Below are 22,853 nucleotides of genomic sequence, written 5' to 3' on the forward strand. Positions count from 1 at the left end.
TCTAACAGATCATTGAAATTGTTGTCTCCTCTAGCTCTTTAATGAGATGTTGTCAGACTTGGGTCACACGTTCGACCGGTCCTCCTCTGCGTTCTGTGGGATCAAGGAGTTGGCTCGTCGCTTCTCTCTCACCTTCGGTCTGGACCAGGTCAAAACCAGAGATGCCATTGCCATGCTACACAAGTGAGTCTCTGCTCTGCTGTGCTCAGATCAGCTCTTTATATTATACTACTGCAGAGAGGCTTGTGTGTTAATCTGCTTTGACAAATTGTGTTGTAATGGAATGGGGGGAATTGAAGACATGCATCTGATGTATTATCAGACACAAATGCAGTGTTCTTCATTTCAGTTTTAAGATGCTGTGCTGTTAAAAAGCACTGCTGGCAGCTATTTAGAAGCATGCGAAGCAAAATATGTGAACTATTAAGCGTGACATCCTGGGATTTTGAATTTTCATTCGGTTATCAGGAACATCCTGTTCGGTGCGGTTTGTCAATGCATGCTTTTTTTTAACCTCGTCTTCCTCTCCTCTCTCTCCTCTCCCTCTCCCTTTGACTATATATCCCTCTCTATTTTTCCATCTCTCAACACCCTCTCTCTCTACCTCTGTCTCCACCTCTTTCTCCCTTCTCTCTCTCTTTCTCTGTCTATCTTTCTCTCTCTCAGGGATGGTATAGAGTTTGCGTTCAAAGAGCCCAGTCCCCAGGGAGAAGGGAACCCTCCCCTCAACCTAGCGTTTCTCGACATCCTGAGCGAGTTCTCTTCCAAGCTGATGAGACAGGACAAGAGGACGGTGTAAGTCTGACTGACGGCCTTGAGCCCCTGGTGTCTTTGTGCAACAGGTGTTCCTGACAACTGGCGCTGCTGCCGTGTGATTGGTGTGGTGGGAGGCTGCTTCTCCCCTCCCATAGGAATGTGCACCTGGTTGTGTGCTTCTAGTGTGTGTGTGTGTGTGTGTGTGTGTGTCTGTGTGTGTTGCGTGAGTTTGTGCATCTTGTCTTCGCCATCTGACATCCAATGGTGGAAGAAGTAGTCACATTTAAGTACCAATACCATGATAGAAATACTCTGTTACAACTAAAAGGCCTGTATTTCTCATTTTACATTTTAAAAGAAACATTTTGGCATGAAAATATACTTATTTTGAATGAGGTTTGTCAAATTTCTTTGAAAATAGCCAATCTAAGATTGTATATTTTCGAATAGCTTAGTATAACATTGGTTTAAAGTGGATAATGTATATCTTGTAATCTGAATCTGCAAAGTAACTAGTAATTCAAATTGTCGAATAATTATTGTGGAGTAAAAAGTGCAATATTTTCCTCTGAGATGTAGTATAGAATGTATACATTTCCACCACTGCTGACATCTCACCCCCCTACTCTCTTTCTTTCCAGTCACATGTACCTGGAGCGCTTCATGACGTTTCAGATGGCGTTGCAGAGAGAGGACTGCTGGCTTCCTCTCATCTCCTACAGGAACTCCCTCCAGGCAGGGGGTGACGATGACACCATGTCGGTGATGAGCGGTTACTCCAGCCGAGGGTCCTCGGTCCGCTCCAAGAAAGCCAAGCCCCCTATTGCATCGGCCGGCCCCTCGACGGCCAAGAGGAAGTTGCCAGAAGGTAGACAAACACATGCAACGCTAACTTAACTTTATGCCAATGGTGCAACAATTAATGGAACTAATGGTTTCAATTGATTATTAAAAGAAAAGATAATAATCGTTCAATCATCGACAATAATAGTGAAAATAGCCAATCTATAAGCTCGCAACACGTCACAATACTACATGTCATGAGCTAGATAAGCTATTTTTGCATCGTACCATTGTATGACCAAGTTAACCTCGCATCACCAGTCTTTCCACCTCGGAGGAAAGCCTGGTCTGCGTTACTAAAAACCCATATGATCCGGTCTAGGAAAAAAAGAAAAGAAAAAAGAATCCTCTTTCCGGATTGTCGCGATCCGGTTTTCCGGTGCCGCTATGTTTTGGTTCCCCAATCCCTATTTAAATGGAATAGAATTTCCCCGTGGGATAATATGGATAATACAGACGCTAAATAGTCTCCGGAAAGTACACTCACATTTATATTTAAAAAATATTTTTATTAGTTTTATTAGGATTTTAGTAGGACGGACCTATTTTGGGGTGAGACGTCTTTCCGGTTTGTCGCGATCCGGTCGCTCCCGACCGGATCATATACCCGAAAAGGAATGCTGCCCAGGCTAGACCAAGTATAAAATAACACTTACATTGTAATCGAGTTGTTAATATATACAAAAATGTATATTAAAAAACCTTGCTTCTCGATAATTTTATTAATCAAAAAAGTTATTTATTTAATAATGACTAGGAAAATAATCAATAGTTGCGGCCCTACTTTATACACACGATTAATACATTAGTTTAAACAGGCAGTAACAGTTCAAGTAAATCAGTCTTCATTTATATAACATTTCTTAAATTGTAATGCAATACAAAGTGGTTTGCATTAAGTGAATGCACACATATGAAAGGTAGGAAACAATAGAAGAAGAAGAATAAAACTGGAAACATAAATGTTGGTGGTGAGAATGTACCGTATCCTTGTCAAAACATTGAAGCCAGATTTCCGAGAATTTAAATTGACAGAGAAAGTAATTTAAGCTCTGAGCAAGTGTTACCTTCTCATTTAGTCTGCCCCACAGCGATTATAGCTCAGACAGTAGCTTGAAGTTGGGTTAATACTTTTTACCTATCAAAAAAGTGGTTTGTTGTGTACAATTGTATTCTCGTGTAGCCCACCACCACCAGGGTTTATACCACATACAACACTTTAATTAAAATCACAAATTTTCTCTCAGAACATTGTCAACTCAGGTCATGGTTCATGGATTGAACAGAACAGTAATCCTTAATTAAGATCCTTAATCGCCTAAGCATTGAAAAGGCACAAAATGTACACATTGTACACTGGCACTGGTCCAGCTGGTGAGCTTGCTGTGAATTTGCGAGCACAAGCAGTTATTCACTGGCAGTCTTTAGCTGTGTGCACATTCTGAAACAAGTCCTGTAACATTAGTAGCAATGACAGTCTGTATGAAGGTAAACACAGAGACAGCTCTTTGGTAAACAGGCCCCTCCTTTTTCTTTAGCGGTTGGCGAACAAAGACATGCAGTACAGCTATGGTCCACCGCAATGTCACCAATTGATCTCTTGTAGCAACGACTACTTCCAGTTTATAATCCTACCCTCTCAATGGTGGACAATATATTTCCCCATCATCAATTTTAGCCATTTGTAAAAGGTATGAAAGACTTGGCTGTCATAAGTGGTTGCAAAATGTGTTGCGCAAACTTGTTCTGAAGAACCATGATGATGCCTTTATACTTAACCTGTTTACCAAGGAACCAGACCCCTCTTTTGAGACATGGGACTCGGTTTCATATTGCCCCCAAAAAATCCTTTCCAATTATTTTCTTGATTGTTGGGAATCCACTCGATACCCTTTTCTCTTGTAGAGGAGACTTGTGCCCACACAGAGTGGAGGTCTCCATCAGCCATACATTATAGCCCAGGCATGATGTTATAAAAGCTGAGTTGGAGCCCAGATTAACCCAGATGCTGGTGGGAGAGCAGATTAAATAGCAGATGGGAGGAGAGAGCTCACTATAGATCTAGATCCGGGTCAGTGTATTGTCAGTTGTTCTAAATGAATTTCCACGGTCCCATAAAGCAATACTAGTTGGTAGGGCTGGACAATATGACTTCAAATCAATCTCACAATTATTTTAAACTTTTGCCTTGATTACGATTAATGAATGATTATTTTATATATATTTTTTACACTGCCCCATAGTTCTCTAACGAAATCTGTACTGTACTAAATATTACAGGCTAGCTATTTTTGCACACCGCCATTGCATAATACAGGCTTAAGTGGTTAATCAGACTGCTTCTCGATTATTCGGTTAACCGAGTTAGAGGTTCTAAATTTCGGTTTTGATATATTTTCGGTTAATTGCCCAGCCCTTCTAGTTGGTATAACTCAGACAAACAAAGGCCTCTGTGATTAGAAGTCCTCAGACCGGGAGAAGTGAGCAAGGAGAATGCTGTGGGAATGTGTATGACTGACGGTCTAGTAATACTTGAGTCCAATCCTGGCTCCTGATTATTGTGACTTGAGTTGGAGTTCTGTGACTTTGAATTAGGACTTTGTGTCAGAAGGCATATTTAATAAGTTGACTAAAGTACATTTAAGGATAGGTATCGGTATAGAGTATAGGTGCTATTAATGTACCTGTACATAGAAAGTACTGACCGGACCGATAAGGTCTCTTAATTAGCAGTGCTTCTCATCAGTGCCACAGTTCACATAAATAATCACAGACTGTTAATAACAAAATATTTAATTACACATGGAATTAAGGGTAGAGGTTATGGCATGAATGCAATCAATGTAATTAAAAGTGTGTATGTGTTTTGCATTCCAGAGGAGAGCAGTAGCAGCAGTGAAGTTTGGCAGCAGAGCATACAGACCCCAATCATGTTGCCGTCCCCCCACCTCACTTCCACGGTCATGAGGGACCCCAAGAGGGGCAGAGAGGACAGCTACTTGGGTGCTGTGTACCCCCCTATCCCCCACGACCAGCCACAGACGCACCAACTCCCCCAACACCACCCGCACACGCCTCAGCACATCCAAACACCCATGGACTACAAGTATGCACTAAATCCCTTCTAAATCATCTTCTCAAAATGTATTTTTGCATACTAGCTTTTAATTAATTAATGCTTTGATTCAGTATATTTATTGTGCTTCATGTCTTCAATACACACCCACACGCTTATGTGCGTTTTATGTTTCCGATTAAGCAAACGGGTAAAATAATATAATTATATTAAATGTACTTTGTAGCTCTGTTTTGAAAGCTGCTATATGAATAATAATTCTGATAACTCACTGTTGCACCAGACAGGCTCCGCACTAACCTTTACAGTATACTTATTAGACACTCAGTCATTCACAACAAGACATTTAGTTTTGATTACATTTTTACATCTTTATCTCGTGTGTCATGTTAAACTTCATATCCGACCCATGAATCAGTGCCCAGGCGAGTGGACATGATCAGGAGCCAAAATGCATGAGGGCAGGATTGATTTTGATTTCCCATTTGCACATTAATAAGTTTAGAAAAACTCGCACCTAAAGGCCTACCAAGTTCTATATGAATAAGGTCAGTGACTGACCAGTAAACTGACATGATTATTAAACTGGCCTCTGGCCAGCAGGACATATTTTAATGTTGCATGCTGCGTCAGCGTGTTAATGGCATTTTAACCTGTGGACAAAAATATATAGTTATGTTAATGCCGTGGTTCTCAAACATTTCCATGTCAAGGACCCCCAAATTTACCCCAAAATGTATCTGGCCATGGTCCCCCATCTGAAAAGATGTTGTGCCAGGAACCTCCCATAAGAGATTTTTCAGCATAAATAAAGCAGATCTATAAGCTCACCACAATCACAATTTTACCAAGTCTTATCGCGATGCGTCGTGAGCTTGTAGATCGGCTATTTTCAAATAGCTGAAAAATAAAATTGGGCGTACTTTTTTTTAACTGTTCTTCATTTTGAGGAGACCCCCTGGAGCCCTCTCACGGACCCCACATTAAGAACCAGTGTCTTTGTGTGTGCGTAGTTCCCAGGTCACGTGGATGCTGGCACAGAGACAGCAGGAGGAAGCTCGCCAGCAGCAGGAAAGAGCCATGAACTACGCCAAGCTCAGGACAAACCTGCAGCACGCTATGTAAGACACACACACACACACACGGACACACTAGGGGTGCAACTGTTCAGTTAGTCCTCGGTTCATACCTCGTTTTTGGGTCACAGATTCAGTTTGGTTGGTAGAGTAAATGTTGATACTATTGCTGAAATTCTCCATTTTGCTCAGTAAAAAAATTATGTTTTTTCCATTCACACACATTACATTATGACAAGATTATTGTCTGCCTTTCATTGCTTTCAAGGGAAAAACAAACCTTATTTCACTGAGGTACTATTGCAAGTGCAATGAGTTTATTGCAATAAAACTATTTTTGGTTGTTTTGATCTCTGTTTAAGGATTTAAAAATGTGTTTGAAACACAAGTGTTGTCCGTCTCTGCTGTCATGGAGTACTTTGTTCAAGCTTTTATGTTGGAAATAACTAACATTTTGAATGAGGCAGCAAGCTCAGTCCAGACGACAAGACGTCAATGCAGTAGGCTAATCATTATGCTCTTTTGTTAATCTGACGGTGAGACTCACCAAAAATACAATATACAAGCTCACAATGTGATGCAATGCTTGTAGATAGGCTGCTATTGGGGAGAAAGACAGTTTTGGATTCATTCGCGGGGAGGGGTTTTCTTCAGTGACACAGACACAGTGCCATTTTGGCAGTAATAAATGTGTGTAATGTTGAAAAAGTGCAATTCACAAGTGCATATTGAACCATGGATTGCAAACCGTATGGTCCTATATTAAGCCACACACAAGTCCATTGGTGTAAATATGTTTTTATTTTTATTTGTGTAGTCGCCGTGGCACCGGACTTATGGAGGAAGACGAGGAGCCAATAGTGGAGGATGTGATGATGTCATCAGAAGGTCGCATGGACGATCTGAACGAAGGCATGGACTTTGACACCATGGACATCGACCTGGTGAGACTCGAGGAGACCTATCTGTGCCGTCATTGGTTTAGAGAACAGTTAGTTCAGCTTTTAACATACTGTAGTTCATTACACAAGCAGAAGGACGGTTATAACGACTTTTAATGAATAAAAAAAAACACTTTTCAAAACATTGTAAGATCTTCACAAAATGGAATAAAATATTTAAAGGCACCACCTGTGGTGGTACGAAATAGCAGCACACTGAATCTTGTGGTGAAATAAAACAAAACCAAGAGTTGATATTGATCGTGATCGATGAACTGTTTTAAAAGTGCGTTCCTGTTTGGTGGGTTAATGTTTAACTCCTGTGCCATTCTGTGCCAGCCTCCCTCAAAGAATCGACGTGAAAGGTCCGAGCTGAAGCCAGACTACTTCGACCCTGCTTCTATCATGGATGAATCGGTGAGAAACATCGTCCTGAAATGGTCTTAAAGAATAATTTGTGTTTTTTTTGGTTTGGGTTGTAATTTGTAGTTACCTTGCCATGATGTAATTCCAAATATCATTGAGATGATCTTCAATAGTTGTTTGATTGATTTGAAATTCATAATTCAAAGTCTCCCTATTGACTTACATAGCATGGTAAAACAGGTCTCAAAATCTTAGCACAAATGAACGCAGATTCTGAAAATGTATAAAATTACAAAGAAAATAATATTTTTGGATCATTGGCACAACATATGGTAGGTGGGTGTGAAAATATTTTGTATTTGTCCATTTGTTCACTTCTGAGCGTTTCACTTCGAGGGGGCATTCAGGTAATTCCCAGGCATGCAAACGTGTAGCTTTTTGGCGAAAATCGTTGTTTTGAATCCAATCGCTGTTTTTGCCTCGGTGCCCCGCCAAGGCAAAAACAACTTTTGTAATTTATTTGAATAAAAAGTTATGTTTTTCAGAAAACTTAAGTCAGGATTTATAAGCCGTTTTTAGAATTGGCCTCTGGTCTAAATTGGTTTAATATGATATTAAACCAATCAATCAGTTCTCTATTGTAGCAACACTAAACAGTTTACAAAAGTGTCTTCTGTGGCGTCTCACCTTTAGTGTGAGAGTTGGTACTGGGAGCTATCTGCCATGCCACGCCATGATGTTCTATATTGTCAGAAATGAATCAGCTTTGTTTGTGTCCGTTTACGGGCTAAAAGAGTGACTTTGAGAGCTTTTTCACAGCAATGTAAGTCGATGAGGAGCATATTTTGAATCATTTTAAATGGAATGGAAATAAATGGAAGAAGAAAAAAAAGTCTCCCCCACCTTTGTAGTTGAATCATGGCAAGTTAAGTACACAACCCAAACCTCTACCAAAGTGTCCTTGCCCTTGAAAAAATTCTGTTTTCTTGACTTCACTGAATCCATAGTTTTCAATCTACCAGGTCACATAGACTTGGATTAGTTTATTTCACTGGTGAAATCGGCCTTATATTTCATTCTAACTGGTATAAAAATGGTCTTTAAAGGATTTTAAGTTATCTCGCTGAAACATACAGACACCCTGTGTCTGCTGTCCAAAACATTCAGAATCATCTCAGTCTGGCTTCAGAGAAAGTCCGCTTTGGTGTTTTCAGAGAAGCTTAATGGAACATGAATTCTAAGTGAAATGCCTAGACACAGTGTGTGACACTGAGTGTTTTGTTTATTTGTTGGTGATTTGTTTGAGTGAGTTTGATTTATTTGAGGGAGTTTCCTTGGTATTTGTTGATTTGTTAACTAATGTTATATTTTTGTTTGTGTCTAGGTCCTCGGGGTGTCCATGTTTTAAGCTAATATTTAGATGCTGGGAGAAGAGGAGAGAAGAGGCGCTTTGTATTTAAAGAGAATTTTAGATGCGATAAACAGAAGTGTTTTCTTTTATGTAAAGGACATTTCTGTCGTATACTCGACATACGTGGACCAACGACTCCCACACTCAGTGTTGCTTGCTCAGAGAGGACTTTGTTTCAGATATTTACTTTTTATAATCTTGGGTAAGCTCTTCCTGTTCAGAAACAGAGTGACAGGCCACTTCCGAACCGATTTAAAAATCAGACGTCTGAAGAAAAAAAACATCCATCTTTTTTTTTTTTTTTTTTTGCTTTTGTTTCAAATGGGGACGAATTGGTGTTTAACTTAAGAGCCTTTTTTTATGTCTAACCCTTTTTATAATGGTAGTCAGTAACCAGGTGTGATGTAGTAATTTATAAACAGACTGTAGTAGCTTGTACTGTGTTCTAGCCATGTGGACGGACGGCTTTCTGGTTTTATTAATTTCTTTCTTTTTATTTTAAAAATCCCCCCCACCCCTTCCTTTTCCCTTCGCTTGTTTTTTTGGACCGGGGTCGGGTCCTAATAACCACTGGTGGTTTATATGGTGAAGCCATTATCATCTAGAATGGGTAAAAGAAAAATCCCCTCAGTGCTGTGAATTTTGCCCAGAGAGACCAGTGGATCCACACGGCCTGAAGCTTTACCCCAAAGATTCAGACCTCTCTCTTTCTCCCCCCACCCCCCTCTCTCTCTCGCTTTTTCTTTCTTTCTTTCTCTCTCAATCTCTCTATCTCTCTCTGTTTCTTTCTCTCTCTCTCTCTCTCTCTCCTCCATTTACCCCTAGAATATATGTATGTCCTGGTTAGTGCCACTGTGTGGACTGTTGAGGAAAAGAGAAAAAATGACAACAAAAAAGCAGCAGCACGTTTTGAAGAAAATCTCATTTCTTCCTTGGAATCCAGCATATTGATATGTGGAACTGGGTTAGCTCTCCATTTTAAATAACAATGATACGAAAAAGGTTATATATATATATAAATATATGAATCGGTGCTGATTTTATAAATGTGCTTTTTGGTTTTCTTATTTTCTTATTTTCAACCTGCAGTCACAACGTTTGAGAAATGTGTAAGTAGACTTTAAAAAAAAAACACAAAACAATTGAAAGCATGTAAAGCCATGCGTGAAAGGAAGATTTTTAAATTTGTATTTTTATGGTTTTTTCTTTGTCTTGATAATGTCCTGGGGTTTCTACCTTTTTTCCTACGTGTAAATTAGTTTGGTAAGACTAATGAAAAGACTTGTGAAAATCAGCTTTAAAGCAAAACAAACAGTCCTGTCACTATAATAATGCTTAAAATCCACAATGTTTAAAAGAGGACAAGCTAGTCATTCAAACCCTACTGAAGGTGAGAAGGTATTCAGAAAGCTCTGGCAGCTAGATAAAAAAATAAAAAATAAAAATAAAAAAAAAGCTTAGATTTTGACATGTCCTTGTCACATACACAAATATTTTAATGGCATCCTGATTTGTCTACTTTGGGGTATTTTTGCTTTGTGTTCATTCCATGCCCAAGCCTTAAACATGCTTGTGAAAGGTCATCTTCTCTTACAGTAAATCTTCCATGTCAGAGGATCAGTCATGTTTAATGGTTGGTTGATTGGCTTCTTAGGACATGAGACACGAGGTGGTCGGATGTAATGTGATAAAAGTAGATGAACAGCCTGTGTGTGTTTTTGCCTAATTATTTTATGTAAGTAAAACAAATTCTTTTACGGAGAAAGTACTGTTTATTGTTTGTTATTACTTTACTTACCACTACATTGGTATAAATTCTTATTAGATCATGTGTATATATATATACAAAACTTTGAGCTTTATTTTCTTTTTCCTTTTGTTTTTTCCTTCCCTTTTTTGGCCATGTCAGATTTTTTTTTTCTCCTCTGCACTCTACCCATTCTGAGTTGTCTTTCCCCATCTGTCACTCTTTCTGATTTGTACTTGTCTGGAGACAGTAACTTTTGAATAAAAATCAACACATTTCATCTGCGTAACTATTTCCTGGCGCTGATTAGGGCTCAATATAGAGAACATGTGACCTTTGCTAAACGTTATAGTTTTGGTTTAAGTTTTGTTTAACGACTTTAGCCCTATATTCTTACACGACAAATTATGAAAATAGCTATTCTAAAAGCCCACAACGCTTCCAAGATGCAATGAGTTGTGAGCTTGTAGATTGTCTATTTTTGCTCTTTTTAGATTTGCGAAATATTTCCATTTTGTGAAACTTTTTTGACTACTTTTCTCTCTTTTTAAATGTTAGTCTATAATGAAATGCCCAAAATAGTGAGCCAGGTTGAAAGTGGTTAAATACATTCCTAAAGTGGCTAAATAGAGGAGCCCACTTCACACCAATGACACAATCGGAGCGTTTTCAAACCTCTACTTTATATTTGAATGGCTTCTCATCTAAAATAGCCGAAGGGCTAAATGCATCCAACACACTGTGAAGCTTGTGTTAACTCAAATCCAGTCCTCTAATTCTAAACGTACACACTTATTCTAAATGTAATTATTGTAAATGTGCGTATTTAAGTTATTTGAGGAGAAAACTCAGCGACCCATACTGTGACATTAGTTTTGACTGGTTTAAATTAACTTCCTATTCCATTCTTTGTCAGTAGAGGGCATTCAAGTCTAAGACCGTCATGCATCTTGCCAATCTCAGAACTGCTGGATAAAACCAGTCACTTGAACTGATAGTAGTGATGTATGCATTTTCATTCTTCAGCCTGAAGAAAAAAGCTAATCGAATATGTAACCTTAAGCAGCCAGTGTGTTAATAGCTTGTACCTGGTTGTGGGAAACGTATTTTAAATGAGAGTTTACTGTCAAAGGGCTCCATTTCAGAGAGCAATCCGTGTCCACACAGACAAAGAGGGCCATGGTTTCTGTAATGATAAAAGTGAGGACATGTGGCCACAGATGAAAGGATGAAAGCAAAAGGGTCTTCTGTGTTAAGTGCAGCATTAATAAAGAGCAGCTCAGATCAATGCAGCCTCATTAGAATTGGACTTGGAAGGGGTCCATTCACGTCCTCTGTGGGTGTGTGTGTGTGTGTGTGTGTGTGTGTGTGTGTGATACATGGAGTGGCCTATCCATCCATCACCACATCGACGCTCTCATCACAGCTCTGCTTTCAGAGTGGATGTGTAGTGTCCGTGAAAAAACACTGTTACCTTGGCAGCTCGGTTGATTGTGCTCTCTGTAGGTCGCTCTCTTCAAAGCTTGGCTAAGCGGCACGTGGATGGATGCAACAGGCAGGGACAGACTGTACCCCCGCATTTCTGAGGGGCCCACAGTTCCACACAATCATAAGCACACTGCAAATCTATAGATATCAATGCTGGTTGAGCCGTGTAGGAAAGGGACTTGCCAGGTAGTAATGGTAGAGATAGCTGCATTGTCTGAATAACGATTTAAAAACACGTGGAAGGGAAAATGTGGTTTCCTGATTAATAACCTTTGAAAAAATCATCACTATTAAATATATCAAATTACAAGATTTATTTTCCATTTCAGAAGTCCAATAATTATATGGCGGGGGAACATGTCCCTTTAATTTGAAGGGACACTTCTGCTGGCAAAAAGAAAGCCTATGCTTCAGCAGAAAACTAAAGTGAAGTTGAGAAATAATTCCAAGAGGAGGTTTAGTTTTTGTCACATTGTAAAAGTGTTCACGTGGCAAAGAAATACAGATCTACAAGCTAACAACGGGTCACATGGCGATGCACTGTGATCTTGTAGATCTGCTAGTTTCACAATTTTTTTTACATTTTTGAAAACATGTCAAAATAGGGTCATCAGGTTGAAAGTAGTTAACTCAGACCCTCAGTCTTGAAGCAGCTCTTCCACAGTGAGGAGTTACTGTGCCACAGTTGTTCCCACAGTGTCGGTGCTGCTGGCTGGGCTGTGCTGTGTGAGGTCAGGGCTGCTGAACTTCAATCACAGCCAGAGCCACAGATAGGCTCCTCAGCATGTATTTACTCCTGATAACCCAGGGGCCCCCAAGAGCCATATCAGTTCAACTGGTGTTGGGACCTCAAGGAGGGTCAAGGAGACCTGGGAACCAGGATTCACAAACGCACACACACACACACACACACACTCACCGTGGACCACTTTGCAGATCTGGCAACGATACGTTCACATAAATAATAGAACAAGAATAAAAATTGTATACGTGGGTTTTACACTTGATTCAGCTGTTCTCTCAGAAACGATTACACGCATCAATGAAGCTTTTGTACTCACTGTAGGACCCAACATTCCAGTGTTCCACAAGGGGTTAAATCCACAGAATTTTAATTCCATGGTTGAATCATTAATGGACAACATCAGTTGTAATCTGCTAGTCTGCTGAGGGCCGAGGAAAGCAGCTGACCCCGGAAAATCATTTACCAAGGCTGGCCACAGATTAAGCAGACAGACAGACACACAGGCCATAGGGCAGGCAGACTGCTAGACAAACAGACTTGCAACTCTGGGCTTGCTCCGTCCATCCGACTAGAATAGTCCACTAGTTCTCTAACTGTACTTTACAGCACCCTACAGTTACCCTGCAGCCTTGACATTTGTGATTCCAATCATTTCAAAACTGCTGCGTACATCCAATAACGTATCAGGTATCCCTGACAAAGGCAAAGAATCTTTTCCCGGATTAAGAGGGAGTGCTCTGTGGTCCGTAACGGAGCTATGGAGGTGAATGTGAAATGAGAGCGGATCAATGCTCTTCATTATGAAGAGCAGGTTTTATGAGTGCGACTCAGGCAGGCCAGAACAGGTCACAGATTCCAGCTCGGAAGCTATGAATAGAGCGCCGTGGGAACAAACTGTCTGACTCCACCGTCAGTTTACTGAGTATTGACGGAGCGGGGCAGCGGGCGGCTGAGGTGTTCTGAACAAGTGAACGACAGACAGACGCTGTTGTTGCAGTCCCAGCGAGGAGAGAAACAGGGGGATTACTCTCTGGCTCTCTCATCCCTGCAGAGCGCCGAGGCCCGTCCTGTTGTGTTTGGTGGGGAATCTGTCGTCGGCTGAGCCGCAGGTGGTCCGTTTGGGGTCTCGCCGGGGTCACGCCGGAGCGGTTTGACCCCATGAAGTGAGACAACAAGACAGCTGTTCCCCTGGGAGTGCGCACGATGCTGACCCTGACAGGAGAGAATCAGGACGTCTCCACCTCCTGTCCTCACCTTACCTCACCCGCTTGCGTCTCGCGGGAGAATCTCTCACTCATCACAGCAGGGGGCGGGGGGGGCGAGACGCACTAGAACTAAAAGAGTCATAATGGTATTTGCCAGCGGGAAGGAACGTTTACGGCATTCACTGAACATTAGTGCTCTGTCACGTTATAGCGTAATAAACAGAACTACTTCCTGTGTGCCTTCCATTTTCGGTCCAAGCTTCACGCCAAGGTGACCCTCCACGACATGACGGAATTCGGGGGCTGAGGTCCAGGCCGAGTGACACCGTTAAATCACGCCGGTGTCAGTGGAGTTTGGATGACTGTGTTATAAGGGCGTGATGAGACAGCTCTCATAAAGATGACAGAGAGCTCTGTGTGTCAGCCGGCAGAGCCAGGAAAACCCTGTGATTAACGAGAGCCTGGACACCTTCTCTAATAAGACTCATCTCTTTAATTGGCTCTACGATATGACTGTGAAAACGTCCCTCTGTGTGTGTGTGTGTGTGTGTGTGTGTGTGTGTGTGTGTGTGTGTGTGTGTGTGTGTGTGTGTGCGCACTTGTGTGTGTGTGTGTGTGTGTGTGTGTGTGCACTTGTGTGTGCACGTGTGTGTGCGCGTGTGTGTGCGCATCAGGACCTGCAAGGGTATTGTGTGCATGTGTATGTGTCCATGACCTGTGTGTGTGTGTATGTGTCCATGACCTATGTGTGCGTGCGTACGTGCGTGCGTGCGTGCGCGTGTGGGTATGCGTGCGCGTGTGGGTAGCCTACTGTGTGCATGTGTTTGTGTCCATGACCTGTGTGTGTGTGTCACAGTGTGCGTGTGTCCGTGTGCTTGTACGCTTGTGCCATGATTAGCGCTTTCACTTCCAGTGTGCGCCAGTACGACCCTGATTAGAAAGAGAGCACTTCCCTTCCCGGGCCAAGATTTAACACCTCGCGCAATAACAATTTATTCAATCTCTTCTTAAGTAGCGGCAGTGCTCGTGGCGACAGGTGGATTCTGTTAGGCGGTGACGATGCACAGTTTAAATGTTCTAGGAGGGCAATTATACATTGGCAGATGGCAGGGTATTTGAGGGGTTCGTCAGGTAGAAGAAGCGACTTTTTCGTCTGCCATATACAACCATGGTTTCCCTGCAGAAAGGAGAGACAACGAGGGGGGAAAAAATAAACGAGACAAGAAGAGAGAGCACAGACGCAGTTCTGGAGAGAGCTGCTCCTCGTTAGCACTCCATTCATCAGCCTGTTGGGGTCAGAGCTCAGAGAGGGCCTAAAGGGGTGGTGCGTGACCCCGCTCACCCCTCACCCTTGACCCCGCCCGCCAGCACCTGGAGCTGAGGTATTTCCTTGTAGCCTTTTTTCGTGTAGTGTTTCATCTCTCTTTAAGTGATTCACGAGCACTGGGTCCACGGTATCCTCCGATAAGCTTGTGTCATGAATTGTGCTCATCGGAGGGCAAGTTGCCGTAAATTAGCTCTTAGAATAGCATCTAAATCAGCCACGACGCCCCCCTCATAAACATGTTCATATGTGTGTATTACCAGCTCTCCCTGACACGCTCACTCCCTCAGCCCCCCACCCTGCACTCTCTCTGTCCCAGACACACTCGTTCTCTCAACCCCTAACTCTCTCTCTCTCTCTCTCTCTCTCTTCTCTTCTCTCTCTCCGTGACACACTCGCTCTCTCAACCCCCAACTCTCTTTTTCTCTCTCTCTCTCTGTCACACTCACACACAGAAACAAACACAAGCACTGTTTGGAGAGCACAGAGAGGAGAGGGGAGTGGTTGACCCAGGGCATGTGGGAGTGGACGAGGCTGAGAGGAAGGAGAGAGCGAGGGAGGGAGAGATGGGGAGGAGGGGGGAGGGGGAGGGGGTTTAGTGGAGGTGGTTGGTTGTTGCAGGAGTTAGGTCAGGGTCACAGCTGTGATAAAGAGGTCACAATGAGAGATGTTGGTTCGTTCCGACCGTGAGGAAAATAAACACCCCCCCCTAAAAATAGTGCGGAGCCGCTCTCATCCGTCATCCCCCCACCCCACAAGCCCCAGCCAGGTGGGAGCAACTTTGCTCTGGATATAGCGAGGTACCGTGGTGCGGATGCGGCAGAATGTGCTGACTCCCCTCAAAAGACCCGGTTGACTAATGTGTGTAGTGTGTGGAGGCGAGGGGGGCTCCCTGATCCTCCTCAGAGTAACTTCTGTAAAGTTTATGAGCCTCACTGGCAGACGGAGTCACTGATCACCTTAACCCCACCCAATAAATATGACACGGACGTCTTTAAGACTTCATATCTGCCCCTGACCCCCAAATCCTCAACTCTGACCCGCGACCCCAGCCAGGGCCTGTTGCCCCCTTCCTGTTCTCCAATACGTCTTCATTTCCTGCGAGGAATTTGTCCGGCCAGGCGGCCACTGTCGGCTCCTTTCAGCCCGAGGGGGAAAATTCTGTTTTGAGTGAAGTTTCGCTTTTGTTTTTGATTGACAGATTGCTGTGTGAATGAGCCCCCAAAGGCTCTGGGCAAATCAGACAATCAGGACACTCCCCCCCTCCCCCCGCCAATCTCTCATTCTCTGTCCACCTAACTCCCCCCCACCCACCCTATCCCCCTTTCTCATGCCCCTCCTACCTTTATTTATGCCTGCAGAGCCACTTTGTTGTGCTTTAAGTGGCCGGGTGTGCAGATGGAACAGATGCAGATTGCTGATATTTCCAGATCCCGCAGCGAGCCGAGATAACAGCAGATTTATGCCAGAGTGAAGGAGCATGGGAGTTATTGGCGAGGCTTTGATGATGCGGCTGAGAGGCTCCGGTACCCTCAGCTGCTTACTAACAAGGACGTCCACAGATTTAGGAGTTTGTCTCTCCAATTTGAGAGTGTTTTTCCATGTGTAGTGTGTGTATGTGTGTGTGTGTGTGTGTGTGTGTGTGTGTGTGTGTGTGTGTGTGTGTGTGTGTGTGTGTGTGTGTGTGTGTGTGTGTGTGTGTGTGTGTGTGTGTGTGTGTGTGTGTGTGTGTGTGTGTGTGTGTGTGTGTGTGTGTGTGTGTGTGTGTGCGTGCGCGCGTGTGCATGTGAGCGTGTGTGTGTGCGCGTGTGTGTGTGCACATTATGTGTATATATAGTTTCAACATGGGTGTCTTTGTCTTGAGCGTGTGTCGTGTGTGTGTGTGTGTGTGTGTGTGTGTGTGTGTGTGTGTGTGTGTGTGGAGGGGGGGGGAGTATTACAAACTACAGACTTCCTCCATGTTTTTTATGACCTCCTTATTTATAGCCATGTGGAGTCGCCGCTCGGCTGAAAATACATGACATAATCAGGATGACAGATAAGGTTGTGTCTCTCGATAAGGTTATCCGGATGTGATATTTGTATGGGTTTTAAATATAAGTTTGTTTCCCAGAAACAGAGCAGCCGCTAACGCCCAAGATTAGAAATAAAAGTTGCTTGCGGTGGAATTTTCTCGACCGACCTGGAAATTAGGAGGCCTGGTTTAAAGTGGGACTACCGTTACTAACTTCGAATATAAATATATGATCAAAGCTCCAGTGCAGTCCATGTTGAATCAGCCATCGCAGCGCATTACGTTGCACCAGCCACAGAAAACGAAACGCCGAGGCGAGGCTGACGAGCTTGTTGATTTAACTTTATCCCTTTTTGATTAAGGCTCTTGCTCTAATGGCTCCTCTGCGGGGCGTTGAGGGTGACTGGCCAGGACTGGAATGCGCCGTTGTTTGTCCCCGGGTGATGATGTCACTGAGGACATGTCAATGGCACCCAGGCAGCCGCAGTGACACGTTGATCCGGGGGTCTTAGGACCCCGACCTGACTCTTGACTGGACCAAGTGGCCTCAGACAGCACAGATACCTTAGTGAGGCACGCACATATGTTAGGCACGAATATACACACACAGCCACAGACACATACCCACACGCACACACACACACACACACACACACACACACGCACACACAAATCTTATCTTGCTGTCTGCCCTGACCGTCACCCCAGGTCTTCCTGTTTTTCTCTGAGGCCCCGACAGATTCCAACTGTCCAGGCACTCAGAATGTCAGCCGGTCCCCATGGGACGGCCCCTTAGTACATTGGTTCTCAAAGTGGGGTCCGGGGACCCCCAGGGGTCCTTGGTTGTCCCCAGCAAAATTAGTTAATATAGCTTCACAATCATTTTAACCACTTTAACCATATTTTATACTTTGGCTATTCAAAAATAGCAGATATACAACCTCAACGCTCATAGCGCTGCACTCGATGCCGTGCCATGAGCTTGTAGATCTGCTATTTTTGAAAAATCGTGAGCAAATCTTTGAATATATATTTTTAAAGCAAACATTTGTAACTCAAACCTTTGCTTCTGGGGGTCCCTGGAACAAAATATTTTGATATGGGGGTCCATTACATATAACTTTTGGGGTCCTTGCCATGAAAAGGTTTGAGAACCACTGCCTCAGTAGAACAGGACTCACTGAGCAGAAGCTGTCTCACTGTAGAGAGAGGTGATAAGAGGAGGCTCATTAGAAACCTCCTCCCGTTCTAGTCAAATACACAGATCAGTGATACTCAACCCGGGGGGGGGGGTTGGGTATCACCCCCAGTTTGATATGCATTAGGCACATGGACCCACATTTGATACAATGTTTATCTCAGGGATACCAATCTACACTGTAAAAACCTCAGTGTCTTTTAACTCGGAGAAGAGTGTACAAATGGAACCAAATCGACCCGTAATTTGGTTCCATTTGTACACTCTCCGAGTTACAGATATCCTCTGCCCCTTCCTTTTTCTGTAAATATACCCATTGTTGCTCTTGGTATTGTTGATGATATGTATTGTTTTATGTATTGTTTGTCTTGATAATTAATTGAGTACAATAGAAACAAGCCCCCAGGGCATTTTGTGTCATCCTTTTAGCATAGCTTGTTTGCAATGTGTTAAAAAAGTATTCAATCAGTCAATCAATCAATCAAACAAACAAACAAACAAACAAACAGACCAGACCCCTGAGGGTCTTAACTATCAATCTGGGGACCCTGTGGAACCCCATTAAGGACCCCTGGGGGTCTCTGGACCCCACGTTGGGAACCACAGCCTGAACAGGACTCACAGAGCAGATTGTGTCTCGCTGTAGAGAGGTGATAAGTGGAGGCTCATTAGAAACCACCCCCCAGTTCAAGCCAAATACAACTGGATGATGACACATACCTCGGTAAGATCACAGCACGGGCCAAACTTGAGGAAGGAAGGAACGCAGGGTTGAGTCGAGTGAGCTACTAAATCCCCTCTTCATCGCTTGATGACAATGTCTTCTTGGAGGCGTCGGATCTCGGCGGGCTACTCGTGTGTCTCCACCAAGAGAGAAATGAAGCCAAAGTTCAACGTCTCAAAGTAGTTCAGTGAGAGACAGCCATGAGTCAGATTCTCTGGTCCAATTATATCTCCATCCTGCCAGTCAGTCTCCACTTAACACACACACACACACACACACACACACACACACACACACACACACACACACACACACACACACACACACACACACACACACACACACACACACACACACACACACACACACACACAGCTTCACATAGAGGCAAAAAATACCAACGGAAGTACAGGCTTTGAAATCCACACCACATTCATGGCCGCCAAGAAATGCGTGCAGCATTCACACAATAACACAGAGGCACAAACATGATCACATGCCTCCCACCTCTTGCACATGCATACATTCTCATGCATGCACACATGCACGCGTGCATGCACACACGTACACACACACACAGGCATGGCCAGATGCACACATACACACGTGCATGCACTTTGGGCTTCTGCAGGAGATTGTTGACCGGCCGTCGCACGGTGATGGGTGGGGGGTGGAGGGGGTCTTCACAGAGGTCGCTTTGAAGTTTCTATTCAAGTCTTTGTCTCATTCAGGACATCTCTACTAGAGCCTGGTTCCGCCCCCTGTCACACCCACACACCACACACACACACACACACACACACACACACACACACACACACACACACACACACACACACACACACACACACACACACACACACACACACACACACACACACACACACACACACACCTATAGTTGTTGAAGACATATCAATTTTAGGATGGCAATTTTATAAATGCCATTTGTACCTTATTTGCCATGTTTAAGCCTAACCTTACATCAAAGTTGTACTTAAATTTGCACATATGAAGCATGCTGAAAACAGCCGCAGCATTACGTGCTGTGAGCTTGTAGATCTGCTATTTTCGGGCGCATGACACCAACTAACTAAGTATTAGTCGGCATAACTCAAACTGCAACGCCTAAATGCCAAATCATACCCATAGCCCCAACCTACATGTTTTTACTAACTCTAAAACATACAACCTTTTCTTTAGTGAGGACCACAACAATTATCACAATGTCTATTTCTCAAATTCCAGTAGTATAATAATACAAGTACACACACACACACACACACACACACACACACACACACACACACACACACACACACACACACACACACTAAAGGAGGGTGCACGTCCACAGGTCCTGTCCATCACACAGATCTTAATTAGAGTGGATTAGAGCACACGCTTTTGTCCCTTTCTCACTCTCGCCTTTCTTTCTTTAACCGAAGTCCCTCTCTCTCTCTCTCTCTCTCTCTCTCTCTCTCTCTCTCTCTCTCCATCTCACCCATTCCACTCTTTCTCTCCAGCTCTGACCCTCTCCTTTCCACCCTTTCTCTCTCACTCACTCACTCTCTCCCTCTCTCTCTCTATCTCTCTCTATGCCCTCTTTCTCTTGGCAGTGGAATGAGGCCCCTCTCCAGTCGTTTTCTCTTCTTAGTTAAGCCCCGGGCTCTCCGTGTCCCTCTCCCCTCCTCCCCGTCTGGAAGCCGAGTGTGACCTAATGTTTGACAGACAAGTAGCCTAGGAGAAAGGACTCATCTATCAGAGGCTTGTAATTCTATTAGAATGGACAGAATCTCCCTGAGGGCGAGAGCTTGTCTTCTACTCTCCATCGCTTTAGCTCTTCCCTAAACCCTCTGGGCCACGAGGCCTACAAAATGCAGTTTATGCTAACAAAATAATCGGGAGTGAGTTAATAATGTACCGTGTCTGTGTGTGTGTGTGTGTGTGTGTGTGTGTGTGTGTGTGTGTGTGTGTGTGTGTGTGTGTGTGTGTGTGTGTGTGTGTGTGTGTGTGTGTGTGTGTGTGTGTGTGCGTGCGTGCGTGCGTGCGTCTGTGCGTGTGTGTGTGTGTGTGTGCGTGTTTTTCCCCCTTAAATTTCTCCAGCAACCCTTTTTCATTATCCTGAAGTGCTGAGTGCGGAGTTCTTTAACACAGAAAAACAGTTTCTCTTTTCCAATTTCATCCGAGAGAGAGGCTGAGAGAAACGCAGAATAGAGGAGATCCTGTCAAGATAGCAGCACGATCAGCTACTAATCAACGTTGTTATTTCACATCAAAGCATATTTATGTGTAGACAAAGACATGGTTACCCTAAACAGCTATTATTGTTGCTCTCTTTGAGAAGAGGGGTTGTTATCGCCGACCTAATTACTGATATGACATAATATATATTTGCAGCGAGGAGAGGAAGAGAGGAGAGGGGGGGAGGTGGGGAGGGGAGAGCGAAAAAGAGGAGAGGAGAGGAGGGTGGGGGGAGAGCACAGGACAGGAGAAGTCTTGTAGTTACATCTCCTCCTGGGACTGTAAATGAGGGCAGACATGTTTGGCGTTGATGGTGATTTTGCTGTAATCAGGGTTTTCCTGTCAGTCGTTGAGGGAGACAAGAGAAGAGTGGAGAAGAAAGAAAGACGAGAGGAGAGAGGAGGAGAGGAAGGGAGGACAAGCGGAGCAAAGAGAAGAAGCGAGGACGAGGAGGAGGAAGACGTCTGGACGGCAATCAAGCCTCCACCACAAACAGGAAACGTAGTCTGCGGATGCTGCAGCTGTTGTGTTTGGCCTCACCGTCGTTCGCTCCGGTTAAATCAAAGCAGCATGAAGCGCTCATACGAGTGTCAGCCTCCGAAAATAGAGTCCGTTTACATTAGCCGTGTTTTCCCACTGTTTAAATGGCCTTGTGTTTGGACTGAGTGCATGTTGTTTGCATTCATGCCCTTGTGTTTCCTCTTCAGCAGAAATGGGAGTGGACCCTTGAATGTGCGTGAGATGGATTGTAAGTGTGTGTGTGTGTGTGTGTGTGTGTGTGTGTGTGTGTGTGTGTGTGTGTGTGTGTGTGTGTGTGTGTCTGTCTGTCTGTCTGTCTGTCTGTCTGTCAGTCTGTCTGTCTGTCTGTCTGTCTGTCTGTCTGTCTGTCTGTCTGTCTGTCTGTCTGTCTGTCTGTCTGTGTCTGTGTGTGTGTGTGTGTGTGTGTGTGTGTGTTTGTGTGTGTGTTCTCTCTCTCAGTGGTTAATGGCTGTGTGGTATTGATTGCAGCTGGAACAGTGGAGTCACAAGTCACATGTTGCTTGTCCTCTCTCCAGATAACGGGGGTTAACCACTTGACCCTGTTGCATGCCGAGAGGATCCACTCATACCTGCGGATCTTTACATGTGGCCAGAAGAACCCCACAGCCTCGTCGCAGTTCAGATAACTGTGGGGGCTTGTTGCTCTCCTCTCTCCGGCTTGGCCTGCAGATCTTAGAGGCCAATGGCAAAAGCCACACCAGCGGGGGATCTGCCAGACTTCATTAAGTATAGATTAAAAACAAGGCGAGGCTATGAATCCTGATTTATTTTCACTCATGAGGTTGCTGGACTCGCTTAGTGGCTCCGTCACGGCATGATGATGTCATAGTTTCAGTGTTTGCTGAGTGTAAATATGGGACTAGGGAGGGAGCGATGGGGGCCTCAGTGGCAGCACAGTTCATCTCCAGCGTTGCCATGTCTGCTTATGATAAGTGACTTTGGGCTTGTTTTTCTGTAAAGTCGCTTGTAAATATTGGTGGTTGCGGGTTGTGTTTTTTTTGGGGCTTGTTTCTAAAGTGTAGTTGCTTATTTGGGCTTCATGCTTCCTAATGTTGTTTAAATCAGTGGTTCTCAAATATTTTCATGTATTTGTCCACAGACAAATACATCTGAAAATGTTTTGTGCGAGCCCAGTAAAAAACATCACACTTTTTT

At 43.8% G+C, this 22,853-nt stretch overlaps 1 protein-coding gene across 2 annotated transcripts in view; it reads left to right on the forward strand.

The window, feature by feature from the left end:
* stag2b (STAG2 cohesin complex component b) overlaps nt 1-10,496 on the forward strand; it is a 32,981-nt gene extending 22,485 nt beyond the window's left edge. For both annotated transcript variants that reach the window (XM_084041606.1, XM_084041607.1), the window contains exons 27-34: nt 35-183; nt 667-795; nt 1,398-1,624; nt 4,477-4,705; nt 5,689-5,796; nt 6,569-6,695; nt 7,032-7,109; nt 8,443-10,496. In XM_084041606.1, the coding sequence (XP_083897732.1) occupies nt 35-183; nt 667-795; nt 1,398-1,624; nt 4,477-4,705; nt 5,689-5,796; nt 6,569-6,695; nt 7,032-7,109; nt 8,443-8,466 (1,071 nt within the window). In that variant the 3' untranslated portion in view covers nt 8,467-10,496. The remainder of the gene's footprint in view (nt 1-34; nt 184-666; nt 796-1,397; nt 1,625-4,476; nt 4,706-5,688; nt 5,797-6,568; nt 6,696-7,031; nt 7,110-8,442) is intronic.
* Nucleotides 10,497-22,853: the final 12,357 nt, after the last annotated feature.

The sequence above is a fragment of the Gymnoscopelus microlampas genome (genome assembly GCF_963454915.1).
Source record: "Gymnoscopelus microlampas genome assembly, chromosome: 18".
Classification (NCBI taxonomy): domain Eukaryota; kingdom Metazoa; phylum Chordata; class Actinopteri; order Myctophiformes; family Myctophidae; genus Gymnoscopelus; species Gymnoscopelus microlampas.